The sequence below is a fragment of the Taurulus bubalis genome (genome assembly GCF_910589615.1).
Source record: "Taurulus bubalis genome assembly, chromosome: 9".
Classification (NCBI taxonomy): domain Eukaryota; kingdom Metazoa; phylum Chordata; class Actinopteri; order Perciformes; family Cottidae; genus Taurulus; species Taurulus bubalis.
The window spans coordinates 10,297,659-10,313,811 of NC_136597.1; the positions used below are offsets into that span (position 1 = coordinate 10,297,659).

The following is a 16,153-nucleotide window of genomic DNA, read 5'->3' on the forward strand; positions in this document are numbered from 1 at the left end:
GGTGGGCGGCGTGGCGTAAACAAGCGTCTACACCGCTGTTGATTTGTCTGGGCAAGATCAAAACGGCGAGCACAAAACAAAGGCCCCTTGCTTTTCACGTCTGCATCAAAGGCGCATTAAAACATTTTGGAGGGAGGTTTGTTTGATTCTCAAAGACTAACTAAGACTTCAAACAATGGCAAGACGTGCATAGAATGGGCCTTCCTGACCCAAAGCTCACCTCAAACACAGGTGTGAAGGCAACAGCTGTGATGCAATGAGCGGGTCTGGGCTGACCATCATTAGTGTCCCTTCAAACACACACACACACACACACACACACACACACACACACACACACACACACACACACACACACACACACACACACACACACACACACATAGAAAGGAGAACTACACCAGATGATAAACATATCTCAATATTTCCTGTAATAAGTCTGGCATGTAACCAAAGACAACCTTTCACCCTCAGGCCCTGCAAGAACCCAGACTGATGCTTTCTCAACGGGGCAGCCAGAGTGTGTGAACCACACAGGAGAGAGATGTAAGGTAGGGCTGCATGATTTGTGTGCATCAACGCATGTGTGTTCCTGAGAGGATTCCCTCCTGAGAACATTTGGAATGGAAGGTGAAGGAACAGTGGTTGTTAAAAAAAAAAAAAAATGTGCAGAGCATATGTCCACACTGATGTTCATTTTTGTTGTTTGGTCTGTTCATACCTGAATTTGTCTGAGAGTGAGTTTGAGCGCTCACCTTCAAAGGCTGCCGGCCCCTCAAGGCTCCGTGGGGGAACATCAACTAACCCGTCTCACCTCCCTAACCCGGCAAGTCCCCCTTTCAAAAATAGCTCATGACACAAAAGCTGAAGGCCCCTAAAATGCCGTTTCCCCCTGGGTGTTGTGTTTAATAATGCCACCCCCACAATAAGATAGAGAGAGAGAGTTATTGTGGAGAGGTCTCCACCTCCCACTGTGTATAGAACAGGAGTCACTGAGCCGACGCTACTCAAACAACACACCAACCAGAAAAGACTGGGAGTGGGAGGATGAGTGTACGTGTGTGCGTGTGTGTGTGTGTGTGTGTGTGTGTGTGTGTGTGTGTGTGTGTTTGTGTCTTCTCACCAGCTGAACGTAGGCTACTTTATAGTCAGGCTTCTTAACCTTCTGGTTGAGATGATTCCTCTTCTTGTTGGAGCCTGAAACACAGAACAGCAGGTATTACATTTGTTGGTAAACAGGAATGACTCAATTCTGGTTGTGAGACAGCAGACAGTGGGACAAAGTGATGATGTTGACATTCATGAATATGGTGAGAATATGACAATATACTGTGAAGACGATGGCAATTAGTCAACTGGAGCTATACTGCTATACTGCTTCTGTACTGAGGTAGTTGCCTTATACAATCCAGAGTTGTATTGGTTCTTGGTGGATAATGTTGCAAATAAGTGTGCAGGGCTCACTGTGATGAATTACCTTGATTTAAAAAAATGACGAAAACACTATCCTGACATCCATTTCCCGTTGCAATAATCACATTATGTTTAATTCCTATCTGAACAACAGATATGTTACTGTACATTTTTGTTCATTTTCCTGTCAAACAGAGAATACTTTGTGTGTATGTGTGGTTAAGCAGAGCTTGGTCTTGTTGACTGCAGGTTAACCTCCTCCCCAGCTGGAGATGATGATGACATCATCATCTCTCCTGCCAGACCTCTCCAAGTCTGGAAGACGGGGGACTCTGGGAGATGCTGTCTGTGTGTGTGTGTGTGTGTGTGTGTGTGTGTTAGGAGTCTGGTTTTAAATTTTACTAAACTTAAAAAGGCACTTCACACAGGTACCTCAATCTTTAAGTTACAACAAAAACTATACTATCAATGATGGATACTGACCGCAGCATCAAACTTTCAAGCTCTAATCTCAATTAGACCCTGGTGGTCAAGTCAACAGGTCCTTCTATTGCCTTTGGAACAGTTTATGACATGAACAACAAGGGAAACATACCACTGTAATGAGTCCTGTGTGTGTGTTGGGGGTCTGTGTGTCGTATATGTAGCTGGTAATCACTAGCCAGGCAGCCCAATGCTCAGGGAAAGCCCTGAGCAGGGTTGTAAAACACCCCCCCTCCTCTACGCTCCCCTGGCTAACAGGAGGCCCATGTGTGGCTGGGAGACAAAGGTAACGAAGAGTGTGTGCCTGTGTGTCTGTGTGTGTTCCTGATTTCTGAGGAAATCCACAGAGAACTGCTACAACCTTTGAAAGAGCAAGGTAAGACACAAACCTGTCCCTCCACACACACACACACACACACACACACGCGCGCACACACACACAAGAGAGACACACACACCCCTAGAAGGAGAAGTGTTTTTCTTCATTCACATCATGGGCCTTTCCTAACACACACAGACACACAGACAGAGCTTTCATGCAACACTCGCAAACGCAAGCACAATTTCTCCCACTTTGAGATTGCGGTTTGGCAGCCAGCTATCACATTACAAATCCCAGGCCGGAGGGGTAACCATGGCAACTCCTTCCAAAATACCCCTGCCGCCCGTGGAGGGAAGAAGGGGTCGTTTGCGCCCTCCGCTCTCCTCCGCTGCCGTCTTCATGCTGCCAATGGAGTGGAACTCCTGACTCAGACAGGGATACCTTCTCTGACGCACCTCTGGAACACCGGGGGCCCCGAGCCGCCCTTTCTTCTCGGTCCCCCCACAGTTCACTGCTTTCCTTCCACCCACCCTCCCGAGGGGCTTTCCTTTTCCCCTAGATTTTAATGACACAAGCGTAATAAACTGCGTGAATGGATCCTCCAAACTGTAGGCTAGGATAAGCTAGGTGCCTGTGTCCTCCTCCCTCCCTTTCCTTCCCACTCTCTCCTCCAGAGGTAGAGGGGGCTCCTCGTGGCCCTTCAGGCGCAGCACAGGAGGAGCTTGTGCCTTCTCTTCTCAGCACATCATCACTGCCTCTACAACTTCAAGCCACCTATATGCCCTCCACTTCTGTTCTTCCATGAACTTGCAAAATATTGGACTAAGAAGGGACTCCAAAATCAGTCCACGCAAACGTAAACAGTTTTCTCCCCAAATAAAAAGGTAAAGAGGAATATTAAGGGGGGGCAGGGGGGGGGGCCTGAAGCAAGTTTGCAAGGGAATAGTATGTGTTTGTGTGGAGGGAGCGTGGAGTGTCCTGGGACAGCTGGAGGCTGGAATGCTGCTGCAGCAGATTGTCAGATAAGCAGCTGTGTGTGTGTGTGTGTGTGTGTGTGTGTGTGTGTGTGTGTGTGTAAGGAGAGCCAGGCACGCTAACAACTACCGCAATTGGCCGCTGGAAAACACTCCCGCTGCTGCATGTCAATGGGAAGTCTGAGGCAATTACGATTGTATTCAGCAATACTTTTGGGAGTGAAATAAGTGTCACTGAGCATGTGGATGGATAGTGATAGGGGGGGTATGCTGCTGGAGTCGTCCGAGATGTTTGAATTAATGCTTTTCTTTTCTACTATGAAATGCTTTCATCGCTGGAATTCGCCTTAAAATGTTGAAGTTGGCAACATTCATGGCTACAATTAGTGAATGTTTGATATTTCAAATACACATTTTAATTAAAGATGGGGCTATACGGATTGATGAAACACTTATTTAACAGTCTATTTTCAATACTGGGCTGTGGTGAGTAGTCTAGTATAACACTATAAATTAGTTTCATATCAAATTCCAAAATAATTCCATCTTTATGTAAATGTATCGGATAATTAATCTTTATTGCAGGAAGTTGTTTAAAGGTTACCTTTTGTTCATCAAATCAACTATTCATATACATTACAGTGTTTGCGGAGGCAAAGTTAAATACATGGTGTAAATTAAGAGCTCAACACATGTGTGTGCATGTGTGCGGACACCACTTGCTCGATTTACTCACAACAGCTGCAGTACAACTTTAGGATTTTAATTTGGATGAAATATTTGCGGCTTGGTATTGCATACCATGAATCAAGTGTTTTCGCCAACGCCTTAACACCCTCGCTCACCAGTTTGGACAGGCTCCATGTCTCTACATAGATGTACAGTCATGATGTGTGTAATGTTCTTCCACACCAAGCGTTCCTAGTCATAAGGTCAGTGACTCAGGCAATAATGCCTGCATGCACGTATGCATTTGTTTTTTATTATCCAGTCGCCTTAATGTGATGCAACAAATTAAATACATTATATCCTGGAAAACAAAGATAAAGCCAAATCCATGTGATGGCACAGACCTCTATAGGGGTTATGTGTATGCCAGTTAATTCACCCACGGGGTGGAGTTATAATAAGATACATAAGATAAATATAAGAGAATTCCACAAATTCTATCTATCTATCTAAAAAGGTTACATGAACTAGAAGTTATGGACTTGATTTGAAATTGACCCACGAACAATCAGTTGAAAGGAGGTCCCAGTCCGGATATCCGCTGGCTACTCCAGCCATATAGCACCTTGCTCCCAGAGGCTTAGAGGTTAGACCAAAAGCCGATGGGGCAGCACGATACAACTAACTTACTCTGCTGTCAAAAAAAGTAGTATTCTGGTATTAGACATATTGGCAGACAGATCGCAGACAGATCAAATACAATTTGGACTTGGCCCTCACTCGGGTCACATAGCATGAGCTAGTGTAAATACTAACTGTTGGTGGGGCGAATGAAAAGAAATTGTCCAGTAGTATTTTTACATCAGTAAGTCTATTAGAAATTATTTTATGGAGGTAGTGTCAACCACTCCAAGTTCTGTAATAGCTCTCTGTATGTGCAAAGCAGTGAAGACACTCACCAAACTGTATCCTGGTGCGAACTGCTCCTACAGGGACGCTGTAGATCTTCTCCAGGTAGTTCTTTACGTCACACTTGGTCATTCTGTCCAGACATGTCCAGAGAAAACACACAAACAAGGAAAGAAAAGGAGAACGGGGGTTAAAGCATCCAGCATCAGTGTTTGCACGGGGAGTGGTTTGAGCGTGTGTAAGGTTACATGCTGGATGATCACCACATTCACTTCATTGACACCTGCATTGGAATAATACAGCCTATTTTCACACTGCATTCCCATAAACTCTGCTGTTATATTACCTACTGTAACTGACCGGACACTCCCCTACGATATATTCAGCTTTTATTTTCTGGACCATAAAGTGGAGAGAAGAGAAATGTGAGTGTCAGTGTTCATCCAATTAGCTGTCTGCATGTATTGATCGTGCCCAGTGAAACTCTACACAGGAAGTGGACCTGGCACCAACTGATCCGGTGGGCCAGCCCAGCTAAAGCTCACCCACTGGGCAGCATTTGGAATGGATTGCTTTGAACAGAGGAAGAAAGGCTTTTAACTGCTAATCAATCTCACCAATTGGATTAGCCTGGTAGAGAGCACTTCCCAAATGCGTCTGACAAAGTGCTTAATAGCGACGATGTGGTCTGACAGGAGTGCCTCGGATGTGGCTTCTTCTATCAGCCTCATTTTTTCTTTGATAGAATAGAATAATGTAATATTCTCTATTTTTGTTCAGAGGAAATAGCACAATACCGTGAGCTGCTGTAACAATATCAGGCGAAGCAAACATTTGCCTGAGAAAATCCCATCTGTGAACACAAAGAGTCTTTGTACCTAAGAATGATGCAATATATGTTTCCATGCTGTACAAACAATTTCCTTGTCCTCTATAATACGCTAAATGCTGGCAAAGCTTCCACGGATGTAGACGTAGAATGCTTCCATTTGACTTGCTAAATTGTGTTCGTCAAGCAAGCTAGGCTTACATTTACGATACTTGATTAACTATTTCCACATTTGAGTTCAGCATTACAGAAGCAGGGTGGTTTGATGTGGTGACTCTTCAGTTTTTTTCTTCTTCTACCAAACACCAACTCCTTTGAAAAACAAGAGGACTAAGCCGTCATTGAGCTCTTCTCCCTCTCAGACCCAGTTCTGGCTTAGGACCACTGGGGGTGTTAAGGGTGAAGGAGTTTCTGCATCACTGTGTGAAGAAAGCTGTAAACAAACTTGTAAAGGTCCTGTTACAACTATTTTGCTCCCTTTACACAGTCGAGAAGAGAGAAATGTGTTTCTGATGTGGCATGCAGATGCGCCTTTCTGCTCCATTTGCACCCACCTGCCCTCATAACCCCCATCTCACAGTGTGTGCTGGAGGGCAGTGAAGCAGAGCGGCCTGACCGGGGGTACTTGAGATCAAGAGAGGAAGAAAGAGAGAGTGATAGTGCTGAGAGACAGGTTTTCCTAGAAAGCAGGGGCGGGGAACTGGAGGAAAGGAAAGTGGCTTGGGGACTGCAAAGTCTCGTCTGGATCATTAGCAGAGGGGAACACTGATCCTGATTAATGGGGAGAATCTAAATCCTACTGCTTTCAACACTCAAATTATCCAGTCACCACAAACACAGAGTTGTATGAAATATGCACAAGCATGGTCGTGTTACTCTGCACAAGATGCCTACGCATGTACATATATGTTTGATGAACTGGTGCTAGCAATGGCTTAAAAAGCAAATATATGACACAAAGATAAAGAAAAGGAAAACCAGAGAACACAAATCAAACGAATCAATTATCAACAGCAGTAATAAGTCAAATGGAAAATGCAACAAACATACACACACATAGCAGTTACAAATGTATATAGAACACTATATTTATAGAGTCAGAAATAACTTTATTGGCCATGTGTGTTCGCATACATGGAATTTACCAACACATACACACACGCACACGCATGCACACACACACGCACGCACACACACTAAAGCCGTTTTTCTTTGACCTGAGTCCATAGTTACATGACTCCCATTTCAGCTAAAACTGGAATCCAGTCTGAGCCTTGGGGTGAAAGTTGAGGAGAACATGTCAAGTTAAGCGGATACAAACAAGGCTAAACTTAGACAAAGGGTGTGGTGTCTCCAAAAGTGATGCAGCTAGCATCTGATCATCATCCCAGTATAAACACCCATCTTTCTCCACAAGCTTTCACACCTCTGCCTTACAGGAGGAATGAAAACCTGCCTCTAGCAACTGCCAGGGCTACAGGCATCGTTCCTCAGCAACTGGGCTATATTTATACGCAAACACACACGCTGCAAAGATCCCTCGCCCAAGATGATGAAAGAACTCCAAAAGCAAAACCTAGAAGGGCATCGGATGACGCAGACGATGGATTAAGTTCAATTGTGGTACGTTGTTGATGAGCAGGTTTAAAACAAGAACACTGGCATCATTGTGAGAAAACAATTCAAAAAGTTATATTGTTCTGCATTGTTCAGGGGGAGGTGTCAAGGAGAGACGAAAGACCTACATCTGATATCAAGTCGTGCTCAAAGAAATAGGTCTCTGAAGGGATGCAGGCGCAGATGAAGACATAGACCTGATGCCTTTGTTCAGCCCCGCTGTGACATACTTGTTTGTGTGTGACAATTTAGCAAATTTGTGAATCTGCAGATTAACCCGCACACCTCTATCAGCTGCTCTCAAATGTAATCCTTCCTCTGCAATGCATCTACATGCTCCTGGATAGTTCCCATTCTCAAGTGTGGGCTAACTCTCACTGAGCCGAGAAGATTGTGAGTATCAGTTCCAGTATTTAAAGTCCATTTACACCTGTGCATATGAGAGAAGTAGGTGAAAGGGCACAGTTGAAAAAGTGCAAGACAGGACAGAGGCAGCTTTGACAGTGTTCGACCATAGGAATAGTGAATGTATTCTGAAAGCTCAGGGGCTACATGGCACTTGTCTTTTAATGTGCTGGTGCTAAAAGAACATCTGCCATGTGAATGGGTGGCGTCTCTCTTTACATAAAGGACGCCCTATACAGTCACCCACTCACATAATACACAATATGGGACACATAGGGAAACACTAAAGTTAAGCAGATCTGGATCGTTTTGGCTGAATAGTATTTATAAAGTATTTGGCTGAAATCTCCCTTCATAACTGATGGTAAAGAAAATAAGAAATTGGGATGTCCTAGTGGTCTAAGACGTACTGTGAAACCTGGTTGGATACGAGTACCTTTGTTGGTCGTCAATCCTGCTCTCTCTCTCTCTCTCTCCATGTTTCATGCCTCAAAGACAAACGATCAAAAAACGACCAAAATGTTATGATTTGGTATTGGAAGGTCCTCAATACAATTTTAGAAAAAGGCTGCATTCATCAGCTCTTTTACTTGAATGTTGATAGATTCAAATAAATATAAACAGATACAAAAGGTATATTATAGACGGATTAATACTTGTACTGACTGCTTATAGAGTATTTCACTGTAATGTACATGTACTGTTTGACGTTGGATTTGAGTTTAGAAGAGACTCAACACTGTATTGCATCAATGTTACTCCTTACAAGTTCATGAGACTAAACCTTAAAAAGGTACAAAACTATAAAGTAACTTATTATGACCTAAACAGGTTGATTAAATCCACAAAAGGAGAAAAGGTCAGTCAACTGTGACGTTTTAAGACAACGTATTTGCAAAATACTCCACTATGGCGATTGTTCACATTATCCACAAAAATAACAAAGACAGGCTCAATGTTTCAGTCAAACAACTCCTGAGGCATCAGTTATCTTGGTAACGTTATCAAATGTGTATGTACAGTACAAACATGTCCTCAATATGTGACCCATAACATATTTAGTATGATAGGGCATACCGATGTAGACCCTTCTCTCAGGTTAACAACAAACAGTTAGTTTCGCGGTGGGAAAGTGGGTAACTGAAAAAATAAATATTTGAAAAACTATGTTAATCTGGTAGTTCAGTTTCATTTTGGTCATCTTGGTGAGTCAGGCTTAAAAAATTGGTGTGTGTACTCTGCTGTATAAACTGAATGTCGTGCCACAGAATTAGCAATCACTATAACAGCATTTGATCCAAAGAATGCTGTTGACATGGCCTTCTTGTTTTAAGTTGAACATGACTTTGTATAGGGATGATTCAGTGACCATTGTGCTTCTTGTGGCGACCATGAATCCTCCTTGGAAAGGTTGCTTGTTTTTGCAACTTGACTTGGCGAACCACTGAAAAGCTTTTAATGTGGCTCCTTGTTTGATAGAAACTGGGCTGCATCTACATTTGGGCTTTTTATGGGGCCTTTTTGGTCAGCAGATCAACTTTAAGCATTACAAGGGAATGGAAAAGAAGAGGATGCAGCCACACATAGAGGTGATGCAGAGTTGCAGAGTTGCAGGCTACAGGCGCTTACGGCAGTTTGGAGGAGTCTCAATCCTTCAACACGTCATCAACTATGTGGCCTCTCTTTTTCTGTATGTAATTTGCCTCACATTACCCCGAAAAATCATTGTAAAAAATGGTGACTGCCAAACCGCCATCAAGCATGACACGGATGTTATTTATATAATTTGCTAACAGAATTTTCAGTTTGAATTGCCATTGTATCAGCGAATACAGCAAAATGATGCAACGGTTTAAAAGAAAGATATGATGGCATACATGCCAAACAGGAATATGAACAGCGTACATATGTAACCAACAACTTCAAAACGCTGCTCTCAAAAGAGCCGGAGAATTCCTCAGTGACAAACAGCTGAATGGTCCCTGATATGTTAACGCTGTGTTTAATAAGCCTCTCGAACGTCATTTAATGTATAACCTTTATGAACACACTGTACAGCAAACATCTAAGGTACACCCACCAGTCCACACACACACACACACACACACACACACACACACATCAAAGTACATTGTGTCAGCGCGGCTTAGTGGTGAGAATGAAACAGGAGAGTTGTTTTCTGCGCAGATGAAAGGCGATAGAAAGCCGCTCCTCATTGTCAGCCTGCCCCATTGTCGGGTTTGGGTTGAGATACGCACACTCACTACTTTAACCCTCCCATCTACAGAGACAATACATGCACAGAAGTTGCTCAACACTAAGTATCAAGATCATAATAGCATACTTTGTTTAGAGGGAAAGCCATTAAGGAACCTGAGACTTAGGGAGAGAAGAGACAGTTGAGAAGTTGAGAGTATAAGAGCAGCGTGTGAAGGATTAGATTTATTGTTCAGGTTTTGGTCTGACAATGGAAAAGAAATAGATCAAAGAACAGGTCACCACAAGTCACTACACTACTTACAGAGAGAAAGGTCATTAAAGACTCAACAGTTAGTTACACTCCTCTACTGGCTCGCTAAATGACTTCCTATGACATAAACCAAGTTTAATTAGCATGAAAAATAAACCCAGTTTCCAACTTGAGCCCTGTGTTAATGAATTGGAACGGGCGAGCAGTAACATAGTGATTGCCATGGTGATCATAACATTGTTGAGTCCAACAGGTTCTCAACACTTGTCAGAGAGGAAAGACAATGTGAACTGTTGTGTAGCGGGGTCACTTTGCTCATGTCCGATTACAGTGAGAAACCGCAGCATGGTCTTGTTTCATAGTTATTAGACAGCATAGTAGCATGAAATGTGACAGATTAATGCTCAGCGTGTTCTTTTCTTTGAGTGTGTGTCGGCACAACAGGCACAAGAGGTGTGTGTGTGTGTGTGTGTGTGTGTGTGTGTGTGTGTGTGTGTGTGTGTGTGTGTGTGTGTGTGTGTGTGTGTGTGTGTGTAAACCCAGAAACTTGATGATGTTCCTTCAAGAGCGGAGAGGAAATACTAACATAGTACAAAAGGTAGAAAGAGAACGAGAGAACACCGTCCAGGTGTCTCAAAAGGTGTGCCAAAGAGGGATTGGTTTTTGGATGTGTTGCAAAGTGTTTAAGAAAAGCACAATAAACAGCAGAGCCCAGGGTGGGACAGAGAAAGACATGCGCAGATGATGAGATACTGCAAACAAGCAAGGAAGCTAAAGCCAGAGAGAACCAAACCAACAACCATGTATATCTGGCTCCCAGGTGTCAATAAGATAAAGGCCACTATGTGTTATTGTCTTGAGAACGGCAACATTACCACTTCTCCTTAACAGCTGTTCGGCAAAACAACTTTTCCACGCCAAAACCGCCAACCCTCAAGAGTCATAACTGTAACAGCTTTCACTGCCGTAATGACTCAGGCTCATCAATAAAGCTGGGAGTGGGAGTGATATTTGGTGTCGCTGTCTCTCCATCGGTGTCCATTTACTTCATTGTGTGTATGAAAAGTAAAAAAATAACAGTGTTTCAAGTACACACCGAGGCCCCAGCAGCATATCAATCAGCCGTGTACCTCTCCCAGGCATCAAAGACTGTGAGGAAAAAACCCTTACACACCCTTATAAACACACACGCACCCTGCACTTACCCACTTTTGTGCATATATACACAAAGACACACACAAACACACACACACACACACCATTTTCACAAACTGACTAACCCACACTGAAAAGCACATGCACATGCACACACAGACACACACACAGACACACGCAATTACATAAGCACCCTAGGAGTTTGGCAGAGAGGAGGCAAGAATCAGAGTGGGAGGCCGGCACCTGGATGAACAGATTACGGTCTAAACCCCACCAGAGACACATAGATGATCTGCCTCAAACTTCAATTTTTCTTCCCAGTGTGGGCTCTGGCGCTCTCATCACCTGAGGAGCAACGTTAACCTCAGTGACCTTGGTTCACGGAGGCAGTCAAAATCGGCTCATCACTGCTGAGTGCTGACTGGAAACGACCTCCTGTTGAGTTTCACGACCGAATTTGTGTTGTCCAAACCGGTGTTCATTTCGTTAACAAAAACGATGACTAAATATGTTCGTCAACGGTCTTCCCACCCATTCCTAAAATGAGACGATAACCCCGCTACACAGACGTAATAACACACTTACTGTTAAAAAAGAGACACGACTAAAAATGTATTCTCAAAAATAAACTTTTTTTTTTTTTTTTTTTTAAATGCAGCTGTTCATTTTTCTGTGCTGCACATGAAATATCAAGTCTCCACAAGTAGCACACAATGAGCAGTCATGAGGACTGAAGTTAAAGTTAACAGAAAACAATAGCTATTTGTCAATGAAAACGTTTTTTTATTTTATTATGTATTGAATATTTCAGTCTCAGACCAAAATGTCACCATGTTTCTTTCTCCCGATAAAATCAGACTAAAATAACACGGCTTTGAGTCACTCACTGTCATGTTCAGGAAACCAGTTTGAGATGGTTTGAGCTTTGAGACGTGATGTGTTTTCCTGTCAAGTATCCAAAGATGTGTCAGCTTTGGTTATGAAGAGATGGGCTTGAATACTCGGGTCAGCTATGGTGTTCAAATGATGCTCAATTGGTACCAAAAGGGCCCACGAAAACATGCCCCGCACCATTACACCACCAGCAGCATGCAGGATGGATGCATGCTTTCATGTTGTTTACGCTATATACTGACCCTACCGTCTGAATATCGCAGCAGAAATCAAGACTCATCAGACCAGGCAACGTTTTTCCAATCTTCTATTGCCCAATATTGGAGAGCCAGTGCCAATTGTAGCCTCATGTTCCTGATGTTAACGAGTGGTTATTTGAGGTACTTGCCTTTCTATCTGCTCCAACCAGTCTGGCTATTCTCCTCTGACATTTGACATAAACAAGGCATTTTTTTTGCCCAGAGAACAACCGCTCACAGCATATTTTCATTTTTTATGGACTATTCTTTGTGAACCTTTAAAATGGTTGTGTGTAAAAATCCCAGTTCATCGTCAGATTTTGAAATACTCAAACACGTCTGGCACCAACAACCATGTCAAGTTCAAAGTCACTTAAAACATATTTCTTCCTCATTCTGATGCTTGACTTGAACTTCAGCAGATCACCTTGACCATGTCTAAATGCATTCAGTTTTTGCCACATGATTAGCTGATTAGATATTTGCATTAACAAGCAGTTGAACCAGAACCAGTTGACCATTCATGCGCAAAATGAGAAGGCACTTAAGTGGTATTTAGTAAACCCTATTGGACACGGGTTTTGGAAAGCGATCAAGAACATGTTGCCTTCATTTTTGCGTAGATATTAATATTGGCTCCTCTAGATGACGGATGTTTGACGTCTTGCTGTTTACAACATGGCTCAAACCTCCACTGCAGCACCAAATAAAAGCTTGTTTGACCTCACCTCACCATTGCAACTGAGCTCATTGAAGACGGCCATGAGGCGGTAAGAGCTGACTTTACTGTTCAAGACGGAGGCAGCGATTCCAGTTCTTGAGGCTGTCACGCCACCTGGTGGCCATGACGCCACACTCCAGCTACATAGTGCTGGTCCAGCAAGACTGCTGCCGTGCCAGTAAAAACAAATGAATGCAGCCTAAAACATGAACCATATGTACACTATACTCAAACAAAAGTAAAAGCCTTAAATAACTTTAATGCCAAATAAAATAACTGATTTTGTAAATTAAAGCCAGAGGTTATTAAAAGCCGTTTGTGACAATTTGCAAGTAAATTTCAAAAACAAGACAATCAAATGGTGTGATTGCTTAATATTTCGATACATGTACATCAACACATACACATTCACTTATTTCCATTTCATCACAGTAGTAATAAATATTATATTATAACAAATAAGGAATACACTAATTGTCCATCTTCTCGAGGGACATAAATAGGGTTTAAGCAAACTGTTTAAGTCACAGTAAACTTACAATAGCATACACTCATTTGACCTAATTTATTAATAGTAGGAAGCACTAGGGATCGCACACCAACTAATATGATCTGCAAACCATCTAATAAGTTTCTGAACACTAAAGAAGTGTCAAAGTTTGGCATCAGTATCCAGTTTGTTGTCCATTACGTCAGACATTTATTATTATGTTTATTCAGTTTGATACTGCAGACACACATTAGCTACATTTATGTTGAACAATCATGGCTTTTTGGTGGCATTATATCCACGCTCTTGAGGAATGTGTAATATTCTAAGTAAAAATAGATTTTTTAACATACATATAGCTTACAACACATACAATTTGACTTCCTAAAGAGATTATAAATCAAACAGATGGTTCAAACGTAATCTAATTCAAACACTACGCTATATGGTTAACAGCCATACACTCGACAGAATATGCAACACATTTTGTTAATTAATCTTTTTAGTCATGGGGAAATGTGGTGGCCATTTTTTTTTTAAGATCTGTAACTAAAGACTTACTCCATTGGGATGCGAAACTGGACAGTGTCAGGAGGCTGCTCTATTCCGGGCCTCACCAGAGTCAGGAACCAGCTGGGTCTGAAGATCCTCAGCTGAGGGTTTCCCAACTGGTAGAGAGGGTATCTGAGGAGAGGCAGACTTGCATCATCTCCGGTATCATTTCCAGACATCCTGTAGTTGATACAATCCCACTAACAACTGGAAGGATATTAGAGAACAAGTAATCATGTCGAATTAAGTGGTCAAATTCTCTATAGCCTTTTATTGTCAAAAGCAAAAATATAAAAAAAGATCAGTTTAAAAAGAGCTCTGTAATGAAAACCCACAGGATGTGATCACCGTTTGTGGTTTGCCTTCCAAATCACACAAACCACATGCTGTGCCTTGATGTGATGTATGTAATGATGTATGGAAATACTTGGCGGCTAAACGCTCCACCATGTTCAGCAGCTGGTCAAAACCTTTGTCTGCTGTTTGGTGGTGGGCAGGAGGTGTAGAGAGGGTTTAGCAGAACGTGCTCACTAAAATCAGCTCAACCCTTTTAAATATCTCATGCCAATGCCTAGCTCATTGGAAAATGGCATGTTTACATGTTTTGCAGTGGTACACAAGAGAAGTAATGTCTGTCCTTACATTTGTCCACAATTAAACATTTGAAAGAAACACAATGCCACTAAGAGTTTCTTTTAAGACAATACAAAGGTGATGGCCAGAGGAGTAATACATTAGCTCCCTGTCTGCACTGTTTCCCTGAAACTACTACGAGGAATTACCAACATTACATATATATCGCCTACTTTCAGTTTTACCTCCAAATAAAATGGTTTACATTATAATTCCAGTGTTTGTTTATAACGTGCCTGACTGTCGTACTTCACTGTAGCTGTTATAATAAAATAAGTAATTTGGTAAGTAGACTATTATTGTTCCCAATATAAATGATAGTCATAACTATGAAACAAATCATAATGGAGTTAGTTATACTTTAATCCTGTGTCGAGCCTATTTCACACCATCTCCCAAGAATTAAAGATATTGCAATAGAAAACTAAAAAAAGTAATGTCGATTACTTTTTTTGTTTTCTATTGCATGAATGTCATAAACACAAACTCTAAACATGGGGAATACAATATTATTAAACCAAACATGTAATTACATGTATTGGAAATCAAATCATGTTGAAGTCAAACATGACGGAAATCATTACAATGACAACATTGCCCCGAAGACAGACAGCTTGTTCAACGAGCTGGATGTCATTGTAACCTGCACCGTTACTCCAACGTCACTACGACCAGAGCTACGGGTTTACGGCAGCATGTTTTTAGCATAGCTGGCTAATTCGGGATAGGTTATTGTTGAGTGACGTCCTTCTAACAGAGACAGTGAGCACATTAATAACTGATTTAAGCACCCGGCGATGTGTACACTAAACGAAATAAACATGTGCTTTCAGAAAACGGGGGAGTGCAGTTAAAAGCCCAAGACACGCTAAGGTTAGCTGCTCGTTTATCACCCTGAAAGAGAAGCGGACTAGCAAAGATTACATCTCTATCTGGGACGTCCTTTTTGCGTATTCACGTCTAGAAAGTAGGCGACAAACTTACAGTAGTCTTTTTACTGGCATCACTGGAAAGGTTTGTTCCAAGACAGCTACCAGATAGTTGTTTTGTAGTCTTTTTAAGGTTGTCAAAAATCTACGCGTGCATGGATGTACTTCCGGGGCACTCGCACTACGCAGGCGCAAATGATGGTGCACTGTGCCCTTGAAGTAAACTTCACAAGTCTGCAGCCTGGACGTATTTGTGTCCTGCAGCTTTAAAATACGAATTCAAAGTACACTTTTAGTATGTATAGCACACACAATAAACATTAATGTTAACGTTACATTAATTATATCTTAGTGATAAGATGTATTGTACAAACCTGTTGATGCAGTGCTGACATGTCAATCTAGTCAATTTGCTGAATGTTTCCCAAATCTCTTAATTCCTCCACGTT

The 16,153-nt window shown here is 42.1% G+C and overlaps 1 protein-coding gene across 1 annotated transcript in view; it reads right to left on the minus strand.

Moving 5' to 3' along the window:
* mrpl23 (mitochondrial ribosomal protein L23) overlaps window positions 1–15,842 on the minus strand; it is a 32,083-nt gene extending 16,241 nt beyond the window's left edge. The window contains exons 1-4 of the mRNA XM_079224270.1: window positions 15,760–15,842; window positions 14,152–14,274; window positions 4,821–4,903; window positions 1,124–1,197 (exon numbers count right to left, since the gene is read on the minus strand). Coding sequence (XP_079080396.1) covers window positions 1,124–1,197; window positions 4,821–4,903; window positions 14,152–14,274; window positions 15,760–15,779 — 300 coding nt within the window. The 5' untranslated portion in view covers window positions 15,780–15,842. The remainder of the gene's footprint in view (window positions 1–1,123; window positions 1,198–4,820; window positions 4,904–14,151; window positions 14,275–15,759) is intronic.
* Window positions 15,843–16,153: the final 311 nt, after the last annotated feature.